The 13,964-nt window shown below is 45.4% G+C and overlaps 1 protein-coding gene across 6 annotated transcripts in view; it reads right to left on the bottom strand.

Moving 5' to 3' along the window:
- Positions 1 to 758: 758 nt before the first annotated feature.
- Positions 759 to 13,964, bottom strand: part of CRMP1 (collapsin response mediator protein 1) — an 88,100-nt gene continuing 74,894 nt past the window's right edge. For all 6 annotated transcript variants that reach the window (XM_053565918.1, XM_053565919.1, XM_053565920.1 and 3 more), the window contains 2 exons: positions 10,984 to 11,149; positions 759 to 1,834 (listed from right to left, as the gene is read on the bottom strand). In XM_053565918.1, coding sequence (XP_053421893.1) covers positions 1,743 to 1,834; positions 10,984 to 11,149 — 258 coding nt within the window. In that variant the 3' untranslated portion in view covers positions 759 to 1,742. The remainder of the gene's footprint in view (positions 1,835 to 10,983; positions 11,150 to 13,964) is intronic.

Genomic DNA, 13,964 nt, shown 5'->3' with positions numbered 1-13,964 from the left:
AAGGAAGCCTATAACTGTCCCTCAGCCAACACATCTCTGCACTTTAAGAAAGGTGTCCTCCCCAGGCTGAGCGGCAGAGCAGGGGAAGAACACAATAAAACCTTTAAGGAGATGTAGGACCAGACTTCAAAGCCACCTGCTTCAAATGACGACAGAGCTCCATGGTCAGGAGCAAGGAGCTTTGCGGCCAACTGCCTGGGTCGTGGATTCAAAGACCAGTTCTGCCACGTTCTGTGTGATCTTAGACGAGACTGACCTGTGACTCGGTTTAGTTATCAGGAAAGTGGGGTTAATAATAGTCCCCACCTCAGAGAGCATCTACCATAGACTGAGTGGGATACAGATATTAGCCCATCTTACCATCATCATCGCCACTGTTAACAACTATGGTAGCAAGAACCTGGCCTGGTTTCCATCTTCCTTTAATGTATATCTGGCTCACAGGATTGAAGGGAAGAAATGTGACATGTGGGAGATTCGACAACACAAGAAGAAAAAGCCAAAGAAGGCTGAGCCACAGGGAATGGACACCAGCTTCTGCCCCTGGGCTGGCCGTCTTCCTGCTCCCCTCCGTGGGCCCCGGGGTCTGAGCCCTCTCCCTGCAGAAGTCATGGGTGGGCTCCCTTCTCCATCCCCCTCCCCCAAGATCAGCTAAGTCCTCAGGGAGCAGCCACCACCATTTGTTATCTCAACAGGGACTGCCAGACCCCTTCCTCCAACCTGGATGCCACCATTGAAATGAAAACACCCCACGCAGGTCAGCGGGCAGTTTCTTTTCTTTATTTTTTCACAAGCTTTGAATTCAGAAATAAGAGCCACAACAAGTTGGTTGTTAAGTAAAAATGGGGGTGATTACAAAGGAAAAACTTTGTACAAAACTTTAAAAATCTGACTGCCCCGTCAACTGCCTCAGAGGGACCAGGACTCAGGCAACCCGGGAGCAGCTGTCACCCCACCAGGGTCAGCCCTGGGTGGGGATGGAGAGACCCCTTTCTTAGCGTGAACCTGGCTCGGCCAGAAGCCCAGAGCTGTCCGGAAGAGCATACACAGACCAGAGAGACAGCATGGCGAGTCACAAGTGCCACAGAGACCAGGGTTTCTGACACAGAATGTGGCTGATGCTTCTCTGCAACCAAGAGGAAGGCACCCCCTGCCATTCTGAGAACTCGCAGAAGACCTCGGTGGGGGCAGGGTGGGCTGGGCTTCTTTCTAGACTCGGGCAGGAGGAGCAATGAGTAAACATCTTCGCTTTAAGAGTTTTGGAATTGCCCCTGAGGGCTTAAGGTCTTGGCATCGTGTCTCCATCAGTCCTTGGCGATGTCCCCTCAGACGCACTCACAGACTTGCATACATAATTTAGTAACATGCATCAACTATCCTAGAACAGCTACAAGGGTGCAAAGGAACCACCACGCAGAGAATCATGGAGCCGGTGGAGTTAGAAGTGGAAGGAACAGGACAAGACGATGCTAAAACCTGTGGTTCACGAGGAAGGGGAAGTGAGAACACCATGCTCCGAGGTGAATTCAGCAGGAACACACAACTGTGGGCAAGGAGTTTCCAAGCAACACACCACACTAGTACCACTTCTTCCTAAATTAAAAAAAACGGGGGAGAACTTCATTCCATTTCCCCCTCCCTCCATCAGTACCAACTAAAACTGTGGGTTTCAAAAACACTGACGGGAAAAGGAACGGACATTATTCCCAGAATCCTTCACCCTAGCCCATCGCGCCTGGGGTTCAGCCGAGGCTGGTGATGTTGGAGCGGCCACCGGGGGGTGCGACGATTCGGTGGCCGGTACGCCGGGGGTTGTTGTCGTCTATCTGGGCACCTGAAAGAGACACAGGGCCCATCATTTCTGGATCAGATCTGTTAACGTCGGTTCCACCTGCTGCTCCTGAGGGCCGTGGTGCCCTGCCCAGGCCCTACCTTTGCAGATGCTGTGCCCATCTTTGAATGCTCCCCACTGTACCCACCTACGCTCAGGACTCAGCCCAGGGACCACCTCTGGGGAGCCTCCCGACCTCCACAGAGTCCACGTCTCTCCTCGGTGCCTCTCGGCCCCTGGGGCCACCCTCCTGCAGCCCTCACCACCTGTGCTCTCTTCCTTGTCAAATTTCCCAGCAGAAACTGACCTTCTGAGACAGGTGAGCAAACATGTACTGAAGGTCTACTGTGTACAGACACAGACTTGGTGCTTTAACATCTGTTACTGCATTTAGAACACACAACACTAATCACAAAGGGGTGTTTATCCCTCATCTACATATGAGGAATTTGAGGCTCAGCTCATGGGACCTGAGGGACATAGCCATGGGGTAGGGAAGCCAAGATTCAAGCCCACAGTGGTCTGTCTCCAAAGCCTATGTTCTCATGCACAGTGTCCCAACCTTCAAAGTATTTCACGTGCCACACGCATGCATTTGCATGTGCCTGTGAACGGCACAGAGCTGGATTCTCCTCCCTCATGGGCAGTGGGAAGGAGCGTGTGGGGAGTGGGGAGGGTGCAGGCAGTTTTGTTTTAAATCTTCAAAGCCAAACCACCCATTCTAATCTTATGCGTTTCTTTGCATTTTTTTTTTTTACTGTTGGGGATTCATTGAGGGTACAATAAACCAAGTTACACTGATTGCATTTGTTAGGCAAAGTCCCTCTTGCAATCGTGTCTTGCCCCCAAAAGGTGTGGCACACGCCAAGACTCCACCCCCTCCCTCCTTCCCTCTCTCTGCTCTCCCCTTCCCCCACTCCCACTGTGTCCTTAATTGTCCTCATATCAAAACTGAGTACATAGGATTCATGCTTCTCCATTGTTGTGATGCTTTACTAAGAATAATGTCTTCCAGTTCCATCCAGGTTAATAAGAAGGATGTAAAGTCTCCATTTTTTTAATGGCTGAATAGTATTCCATGGTATACATATACCACAGCTTGTTAATCCATTCCTGGGTTGGTGGGCATTTAGGCTGTTTCCACATTTTGGCGATTGTAAATTGAGCTGCAATAAATAGTCTAGTGCAAATGTCCTTATGATAAAAGGATTTTTTTCCTTCTGGGTAGATGCCCAGTAATGGGATTGCAGGATCAAATGGGAGGTCTAGCTTGAGTGCTTTGAGGTTTCTCCATACTTCCTTCCAGAAAGGTTGTACTAGTTTGCAGTCCCACCAGCAGTGTAAAAGTGTTCCCTTCTCTCCACATCCACGCCAGCATCTGCAGTTTTGAGATTTTGTGATGTGGGCCATTCTCGCTGGGGTTGGATGGTATCTCAGCACGTGATTTTGATTTGCATTTCTCTAATAGATAGGGATGATGAACATTTTTTCATGTGTTTGTTAGCCATTCATCTGTCTTCTTTAGAGAAGGTTCTATTCATGTCTGTGGCCCATTGATATATGGGATTGTTGGCTTTTTTCATGTGGATTAATTTGAGTTCTCTATAGATCCTAGTTATCAAGCTTTTGTCTGATTCAAAATATGCAAATATCCTTTCCCATTGTGTAGGTTGTCTCTTTGCTTTGGTTGTTGTCTCCTTAGCTGTACAGAAGCTTTTCAGTTTAATGAAGTCCCATTTGTTTATTTTTGTTGTTGTTGCAATTGCCATGGAAGTCTTCTTCATGAAGTCTTTCCCATGTTTTTCCTATGCTTTCTTTGAAGATTTTTATTGTTTCATGCCTTAAATTTAAGTCCTTTATCCATCTTGAATCAATTTTTGTGAGTGGGGAAAGGTGTGGGTCCAGTTTCAGTCTTTTACATGTGGATATCCAGTTCTCCCAACACCATTTATTGAATAGGGAGTCTTCCCCCAAGGTATGTTCTTGTTTGGTTTATCAAAGATTAGGTGGTTGTAAGATGTTAGTTTCATTCCCTGGTTTTCTATTTGATTCCAAATGTCTATGTCTCTATTTTTGTGCCAGTACCATGCTGTCTTGACCACTATGGCTTTGTAGTACAGACTAAAATCTGGTATGCTGATGCCCCCAGCTTTATTTTTATTACTAAGAACTGGGATTTTTCTGGTTCCATACAAAACGCAGAATCATTTTTTCCAAATCTTGAAGGTACGATGTTGGTATTTTAATAGGAATGGCATTGACTAGGTAGATTGCTTTGGGAAGTATAGACATTTTAACAATGTTGATTCTTCCCATCAATGAGCATGGTATGTTCTTCCATTTGTTAATATCCTCTGCTATTTCCTTTCTGAGGATTTCATAGTTTTCTTTATAGAGGTCCTTCACCTCCTTTGTTAGGTATATTCCTAGGTATTTCATTTTCTTTGAAACTATGGTGAAGGGAGTTGTGTCCTTAATTAGCTTCTCATCTTGACTGCTATTGGCGTATACAAAGGCTACTGACTTGTGGACACTGATTTTATATCCTGAGACATCACTGTATTTTTTGATGGCTTCCAGGAGTCTTGTGGTTCACTCTTTGGGATTTTCTAAGTATAAGATCATGTCGTCAGCAAACAGGGAGAGTTTGAGCTCCTGTGCTCCCATTTGGATTCCCTTTATTTCCTTGTCTTGGCTAATTGTATTGGCTAGAACTTCCAGCACTACGTTGAATAGTAAAGGTGACAGAGGACAACCTTGTCTGGTTCCAGTTCTAAGAGGAAAAGCTTTCAGTTTTACTTCATTCAGTAAAATATTAGCTGTGGGTTTGTCATAGATAGTTTCAATCAGTTTTAGAAATGTGCCACCTATGCCTATACTCTTCAGTGTTCTAATTAGAAAAGGATGCTGGATTTTATCAAATGCTTTTTCCGCATCTATTGAGAGGATCATTCCCTTGCAGTTTTTAAAGGTTCTAAATTTCAGCAGTGAGCCCAGGGCCTGGCACTCAGTAAGTATTTGTTAAATGAGTAAAGAGTGAGGGATGGATAATACCGAGAGGTGGAAAAGAGACTCGGGTTTTCGTACAAACCATGCCTTGCATGTGGGCAATTTGGGATGAGTCACCCCTACCCCTTTAGCCTCATTTCCTTTTCCAAAAAATAAGAGGAGCGCCCAGGCGAGCCCCTTTCCACTCTGACATTATGTGACCCATGAGGGCCACTAGGAGTCTGGGGCACTGACTGCTCCGAGTGTCCCACTTTCAAACAACCTGTCTTCCCAGTATTCAGGAACCTCCTTATGGACCCAGGAATCAGGAAGCAGCCCCGCCACTTACTGACTCTTCTCCTCATAACCATCCTTGCCAGTTATGCGTCTGTACTTTGAACATAACCACTGGACAAAGGAACACACGCATGCTTCGTCTACATACTGCAGCCTTAGCCAGGTATTTACAAGGACAGCTGTGAAGTTGCTGCCACTGGAAAGCACCCGTGTTGCTGGCAGCCAAGGAAGTGTCACCTGTCACACTGTCTCAAGGCTGCCGAGAGGACTGAGAAGGCAGCAGGGAGAACATGGAGGGGCCCTCTAGTAGGCTTTTCATTTCCTTGTTATTCTTCTTCTAGAATAACAGGGAGGGGGATCTTCTGTCGATGTTGGATTGCAATTATGCCATATTTCGATGGCACAGCTTGAGAACAGAGGTCCAGCTTGCAAACTCCCTGAGAGACTGTGTGTTGCTCCAGATGACTCTTCCCAGCATGGAAGCCAATCCCGGCTTTGTTGATTGAACACCAAGCGAGACACTGGAGCTGTGGTTAGGGTCCATCTTACGGGTACATATTAGTTACCCTTAAACACTAGAAGCTCTTCCAAGAGAGGCTCATGGAAAGCAAGATGGATGGGTTCATGCCTCTACTGCACACGCCCCAAATGACACCTCCCTGGGGGGTGATAGGCTCCCACTCCACAGTTTAAACCAATACCCCATCCTGCCTCTCTTTGCCTCTTCCGCTCTCTCTTTTTGCTAAGCAGACCACCTTTTCTGACCAGGATTTACAAAACTACGGTGCTTTGACCAAATTTGGACCACCATCTGTTTTCATCAGCCCATAACCTGAAAATGGTTTGCACATTTTTAAATGGTTGCACACTAAGTGGCTACATCATAGAACACCCAGATTTTATCTCCTGGTTCACAAAGCCTAAAGTATTTGCTATCTGGGTCTTTTTAAAAAGTTGGCCAATTTCAGGCTAGACTGACAGCTGACCATCTGTTTTATTTATTTGTACTATTTTTTACTCATTTTCTTTTTTTTTTTCATTTTTATTGAATCATAACTGTCTACATTTATGGGGTACAATGTGATGATTTGATATACAGTGTGGAATGCTTTAATCAAACTGATTAACGTAAGTATTACCTCACTTATTTTTTGTGGTAAGACATTTATAATTCACTCCTTTTTTTTTTTTTTGAGACAGAGCAACCTCAAACTCTTGGGCTTAAGCAATTCTCTTGCTTCCGCCTCCCAAGTAGCTGGGACTACAGGTGCCCACCATAATGCCTGGCTATTTTTTTTTCCCCTGGTATGTAATTCTTTAATTATAATTATTATTTTTTATTAAATCATAAACACATAGATCATGTATACATTAATGCATTTATGGGGTACAATGTGCTGATTTCATATAGAATTAGGAATGCTTACATCACACTGGTTAATATACCTCATCTTGTTTACTTAGTTATTGTGTTAAACATTTATACTCTATACTAATAGATCAGACATGCACCCTTGCATTATGCACCATAGGTGTGATCCCACCATTCCCCCTCCATCAATCTGACCTCTCCCCTCCCCTGTCATCCCCCCTCCTCCCACCTTCATCTTGGGCCATAGTTGTGATCAGGTCTTCTTTTTTTTTTTTCAGATTTGGGGTTTTTTTTTTCTTTTTTTTATTAAATCATAGCTGTGTACATTGATATGATCATGGGGCATGATTCACTAGCTTCACAGTGATCTAGTCTTCTTATAAAAGTGTGAGTGATTGTAAATTGGTTTCATAGTAGTACTGAGTACATGGGATATTTTTTCTCACATTCTTGAGATACGTTACTAAGTAGGATATGTTCCAGTTCCATCCATGTAAACATAAAAGAGGTAAAGTCTCCATCTTTTTTAAGGCTGCATAACATTCCATGATATACACATACCACAATTTATTAATCCACTCATGGGTCAATGGGCACTTGGGCTTCTTCCATGACTTACCTGTTATCAATTGAGCTGCAATGAACAATCTGGTGCAAATATCTTTGTTAAAAAGTGATTTTTGGTCTTTTGGATATATACCTAGTAGAGGAATTGCAGGATCAAACAGCAGGTCTACTTTTAGACCCCTGCGTATTCTCCATATTTCTTTCTGAAAGGGACGTATTAGCCTGCACTCCCACCAGCAGTGCAGAAGTGTTCCCTTTTCTCCACATCCACGCCAACATCTGTAGTTTTGGGATTTTGTTATGTGAGCCACTCTTACGGGAGTTAGATAATATCTCAAAGTGGTTTTGATTTCCATTTCTCTAATGATTAAAGATGCTGAGCATTTTTTCATGTGTCTGTAGGGCCGTGTGCCTGTCTTCTTCAGAGAAGCATCTGTTCAAGTCCCTTGCCCACAATAAAATGGGATTACTTGTTCTTTTCTTATTAATAAATTTGAGTTCTCTGTGGATTCTGGTTTTCAAACCTTTGTCAGAAGCATAACTAGCAAATATCCTTATCCTTTCCCATTCTGAGGGCTGTTTGCTTGCTTTACTTACTGTGTTCTTGGCTGTGCAGAAGCTTTTTAGTTTGATCAGATCCCAGTAATGTATTTTTTGTGTTGCTTCCATAGCCCAGGGGGTCCTCCTCATAAAGTATTCTCCCAGACCAATTTTTTCAAGTGTTCCTCCTGCACTGTCTCCAAGAATCTTTATAGTTTCATGTCTTAAATTTAAATCTTTTATCCAGTGAGAGTCAATTTTTGTTAATGGTGAAAGGTGTGGGTCCAGTTTCAGTCTTCTACAAGTCATCAGCCAATTCTCCCAGCACCATTTGTTAAATAGGGAATCGTTCCCCCAGTTTATATTTTTGATAGGCTTATCAAAGATCAAATGACAATAAGTGGCTGGGTTCATCTCTTGGTTTCTATTCTGTTCCCTACATCTACCTCTCTATTTTTGTGCCAATATCATGCTGTTTTGATCACTGTAGATTTCTAGTATAGTTTGAAGTCTGATAGTGTGATTCCTCCTGATTTGTTTTTATTTCTGATTAATGTCTTGGCTATTTGAGGTTTTTTATGGTTCCATATAAAACAAAGTACTATTTTTTTCTAGATCTTTAAAGTATGACGGTGGTGCTTTGAAGGGATTGCATTAAATTTGTAAATTGCTTTGGGTAACATGGGACATTTTAACAATGTTGATTCTTCCTCGTCATGAGCATGGTATGTTTTTCCATTTGTTAATATCATCAGCTATTTCTTTTCTCAGAGTTTCGTAATTCTTTTTACAGAGATCTTTTACATCCTTTGTTAGGTAAATTCCCAAATATTTCATCTTCTTTGGCACAACTGTAAAAGGAATAGAGTCCCTGACTGTTTTTTTGGCTTGACTATTACTGGTGTATATAAAAGCTACTGATTTGTGAGTATTGATCTTGTATCCTGAGACGCTACCGTAGTCCTTGATCACGTCAAAGAGTTTTGTGGCTGAGCCCCTGGGGTTTTCCAGGTATAAAATCATATCATCTGCAAAGAGTGAAAGTTTGATCTCCTCTGACCCTATTAGTATACCCTTGATCACCTTCTCTTGCCTGATTGCAATGGCTAAGACTTCCATTACAACATTAAAAAGCAGTAGAGACAATGGGCAACCTTGCCTGGTTCCTGATCTAAGTGGAAATGTTTTCAATTTTACTGCATTCAATATGATATTGGCTGTGGGTTTGCTGTAGATGGCCTCTATCAGTTTAAGACAAGTCCCTTCTATACCTATTTTTCTTAAGTGTTCTGATCATGAAAGGATGCTGGATATTGTCAAAAGCTTTTTCTACATCTATTGAGAGAATCATATGGTCTTTGTTTTTTATTGTGTTTATGTGATGAATTATATTTATAGATTTATGTATATTGAACCAACCTTGAGACCCTGGGATAAAACCCACTTTGTCATGGTGTATAATTTTTTTGATGTGTTGCTAGATTCTTTGCTAGGATCTTATTGAATATTTTTGCATCTATGTTCATTAAAGATATTGGTCGATAGTTTTCTTTTCTTGTTGGGTCTTTTCCTGGTTTGTGGATTAGGGTGATATCTGCTTCATAGAATGTGTTGGGAAATATTCCTTCTTTTTTGATGTTTTGGAAAAGGTTAAGTAATATAGGTACTAGTTCCTCTTTAAAGATTTGGTAGAATGATGTGAAGCCATCTGGTCCCAGACTCTTCTTTTCTGGGAGATTTTGTATAATTGATTCTATTTCAGTACTTGATATAGGTCTGTTCAACATTTCCAATTCTTTCTGATTAAGTCTAGGAAGTTGGTGTGCTTCCAAGTATTGGCCGGCTATTTTTGTTGTTGTTGTTGTAGTTGTCATTGTTATTTGGCAGACCCAGGCTGGATTCGAATCTGCCAGTTCCCATGTATGTGGCTGGCGCTCTAGCCGCTGAGCTATAGGTGCCGAGCCTATAATACACTCTCGGTTGTTTTAAAATGTACCCTTGCACTGTGTGCTGTAGCGAGATCCCACCAAATGCCCCGCCTCCTCCCTTTACTATCCCTCCCCCTCCCCTGCCGACTCCGTCCTCTCCCTTCCTTCTTTCTGGACTGTATTTGTGTTTTATCACTCATATGAATGTATGAGCGATTATATATTGGTTTCCTAGCAGGATTGAGTACATTGGATACTTTTTCCGCATTCTTGAGATATTTTACTAAGAAGAATATGTTCCAACTCCATTCACGCAAACATAAAACATGTAAAGTCTGCTTCCAATTTATAATTGGTAATTATAAATTGGGCTACATTAAACATTCTGGTGCAAATGTCTTTGTTGTAAAATGATTTTTGTTCATCTGGGTGGATATCTAGTAATGGAATTGCAGGATCAAACAGTAGATCAACTTTTAGTTTTTTGAGAATTCTCCATACTTCTTTCCAAAAAGGCTGTATTAGTTTGCAATCCCACCAGCAGTGTAGAAGTGTTCCCTTCTCTCCACATACACGCCAGCATCTGCAGTTTGTGGATTTGGTGACGTGGGCTAATCTTACGAAAGTTAGGTGATATCTCAAACTGGTTTTGATCTGCATTTCTTTGATGTTAAAGATGATGAGCATTTTTTCATATGTTTTTTGGCTGTTAGCCTGTCATCTTCAGAGAAGTTTCTGTTCAAGTCTCTTGCCCACAAAGAAAAGGGGTTGTTTGCTCTTTTCTTGTTGACCCTCTGTTTTAGTCCTCCTTGTATTCCTAGTACCTAGCCCAGGGCAGCCTCTGCAAACATCCCAAATGGTCTGCAGGACGAATTACCATTCAATATTCTCAATGTGTGAGTTCCTGCCCTCACAGGGCCATCTGATGAAATCACAGGTCTCTGGGGCCTCGGGTGAGTTTGAGGGGTCAGGTCGGCAAGTGATTTTGTTCACACATATTTGTGGCTCACCAAGCCCTGGTATTCTGACACTGAGTTTCTGGAGGCTTTGGTTTCCTCTTGTAAAAAATAGGGATATCACTCTACACACAAAGTTGTGAGGATAAACTAAAATCATGGGCTATGAAAGTAAGTGGTGTAGTGCAGTGGACTGAACAGGCTGGAGGCAGCTCAGAGCACATGCCAGCAAGTGGCCACTACGGCCACCTTGGAGTCTTCTCCATTACCCCATGTCTATGGTCAAAGGTGTGAGTGTGAAACTCCAGGGCGCAAACGATGAGCACAGGGCCAGCGTGGGGCCAGCTCTTTGTAATCCAAAATCAGCGTCAACTGTTGCCCCAACATGGACCCTAGGGCCACTTTGTGATAGCGTCAGCCCATTCTGCCCACCAGGAGGACAGGAGGGACAGCCCATACCCCCTTCCACGTGTCCACTCCCATAGGGGCCACTGCAGTGCCTACCTGATAAGCTGAAGTTGGACTGGTGGAGGTTCCGGATGGGCGGGGGCTGGTGTTTGGAAGGCGACGATTTGGCTGAAGGAGCAGGAGTTGCATATTTGGGCGTAGCTGGCACCTCATACACAGGACCGTCATACATGCCCCTGGAAACCCCGTGCAATCCAGAAACCTAAAAGGAGGGAGGGAAAGGGTGCTTGATGGACACTGTGTGCATGTGTGCCTGTCCACTCAGGCAGGGCACAGCACTGACAGTGAGAGAGAAGCCGGAGGTCACCCCGGATGTGCACGTACACACGGGCACACCCCCATACACACATGCATGCACATTCAGACACGCACCCCACACACATGCATCCACAACACATTCAAGGGCCACACAAGCATGCATGCACACACATTAACACAAACACATGTGCACTCACAAAACAGGTACAAAACAGCATACACATACTTACGCATGCACATTCACATGGACATCCATACTAAGAGGCATACACAGGTACACACACAGATAAGCACCCAAATATACATACACATGCATACATGAAGACATACACACCTAAGTGGGTGTGCACACATATACACCCCCACCACGTACAGACACTCATGTATAGACTCTAACACGCATGTGCACACACACAGCGTCCTTATTCCCAAGAAGACAGACTTGGCAGCCTGTCTTCACCTGTGTTCTCACAGAAGCCGACAGTGAGACATGGATTTGGGAGCAGGAAGCTTGTTTGGGAAATCATTCCAGAAAGGAGGAATACTGGGCAGGTGACACAGGGAGGGAGAAAACCCAGTACAGACAGGGGAGACTAGTGAGTCAGATCGGTGGGCAACAGAGCTCAGTGACAGTGAGGGACCACATCTTCAATGACCCATGGGGGCGTGGGAAGGAAGGGCTCAGATCCATGGGCTCAGCCCCATGAGGGCTGAAGGGAAAGAGAAATCAGGAGGCAGAGGTTCTAAGTGGGGGACTGTCAGCCTGCTGGACACTGCTAACAGCATCCCAGGTGACCCCAGGATGTCCAAAGGCAGGTAGGCATCTGCTCCAGGCTTGGAGAATAGCCTGAGTCCCACTCTGTACAGGAGCCCACTGTGGAACAGTGACATATGCTCCCCTCGCCTCTCCAGCACGTGACAATGCCCTGACCTTGCTCTGGACTCTCCCCTCCTGTCTAGCACATGACAATGCCCTGACCTTGCTCTGGACTATCCCCTCCTGTTCAGCACATGACAATGTCCTGACCTTGCTCTGGACTCTCCCCTCTTGTCCAGCAGGTGACAATGCCCTGACCTCTGGGTTTTCCCCTCCTCTCCAGCAGGTGACAGCACCCTGACCACACCCACCCTAGGTTCCCCCCTCCTCTCCAGCAGGTGACAATGCTCTGAACTCGCCCTAGGCTCCTCCCTCTCTATAGCAGGTAGCCCCATTTTTGCACCAAGTTCAAAGACCCAGCACTTGCACCTGATGTAAACAGCCCTCCCTCCAGCCCTGAAGCCCTGCTTCCTGACCTCCTGGGCCTTTGCTGCACCCTGGGCCACACCTCTCTCCACCTCTTCCTCTGCTTTCTGGGCATTGACAACACCTCCCCACACACACACAAGAAGGAGCAGCCACAGGGAGGCTCTGGGGCAGGTCCCTCCCTCACCTGGCCTGGGGCCTGGCCTCTGCCCATAGGCAAGAGGAAAGAGTCCTAGGCCATGGAGCCCCTGGGGCTCTGGCTTCTGCAAACTGATGAAATGACATTAGAGGGCAAGCCCAGGCTCTCATGGAAGCTTTTAACTACAGGCCTCAGGTTCAGACCAAGTCAGAGGGAATGAAACCAACCAAGGAGTGTTTCTCCCTGGTGAGCGGGTGAGCCCCAGGATGTTCACGAGCCCCCCTGGTCATACCTGGCCACCTGTCAGACCTGATTTGCTTCTGCTCCACGTCCACTACATGTGACACACGGCCCTGTGTGCTCTGGTGTCTCTGACTTGGGTGCCACACCTTCTAGGAGGTGGGGAGAAACCTCACACGAACTTGGGGCATCCCGGGGGGCACAGGGAGTTTGGGAACGCCAGGAGGTCTCTGGACTTGCTGCCTAAATTGGTGGTGGTGCCACTGAAGAAACACAAGAGCAGGACCCCACACACACACACACGCTGCACACATACACACACACACAGAGTACATGTTCATGTGGACACGTGCACCCACAAACACATGCATGCATGCACATGTGCACACACACTGAGACACATGCACAGATGTGTACACACACACGTGCACACACACTGAGACACATGCACAGACAGAGGTGTACACACATGTGCACATACTGAGATACATGCACACACAGATGTGTACACACACGCACACACACTGAGACACATGCACAGACGTGTACACACACGCACACACACTGAGACACATGCACAGACAGATGTGTACACACATGCACACACACTGAGACACATGCACACACAGATGTGTACACACACGCGCACACACAGACACATGCACAGACGTGTACACACATGCACACACACTGAGACACATGCACACACAGACGTGTACACACATGCACACACACTGAGACACATGCACACACAGACGTGTACACACATGTGAACACACACTGAGACACATGCACACACAGATGTGTACACACACACACTTGTGTGCACACACTGCAACATAGACATATGCACACACAGACATGTACACACACAAACACAAAGCTGGCCTTTCTGGCCAGCATTGGCTGTCCCATGTGGGAAGCAGGCTGCGGTATAATGGGAGGGCCATGGCTAGAAAAGACGTCGGCCACAGGAGGGTGTTTATCTCAGCTGTGAGAAAGTTCTCACCTCTGAGAAACCCTAGAGATGGAACAGAGGCTGCCTCATGCCAGATGGATCCCCTAGGGTCAGTGCTGAGAAAAGAAGGGAAAGATGGATGTGGAAATGGCAGGGGACGGAGAAGAGGAGGAAAGGGC

The sequence above is a fragment of the Nycticebus coucang genome, chromosome 17 (genome assembly GCF_027406575.1).
Source record: "Nycticebus coucang isolate mNycCou1 chromosome 17, mNycCou1.pri, whole genome shotgun sequence".
Taxonomy (NCBI): domain Eukaryota; kingdom Metazoa; phylum Chordata; class Mammalia; order Primates; family Lorisidae; genus Nycticebus; species Nycticebus coucang.
The sequence above is the reverse complement of the archived record's forward strand: the minus strand, read 5'-3'. Positions and strand labels throughout refer to the sequence as shown.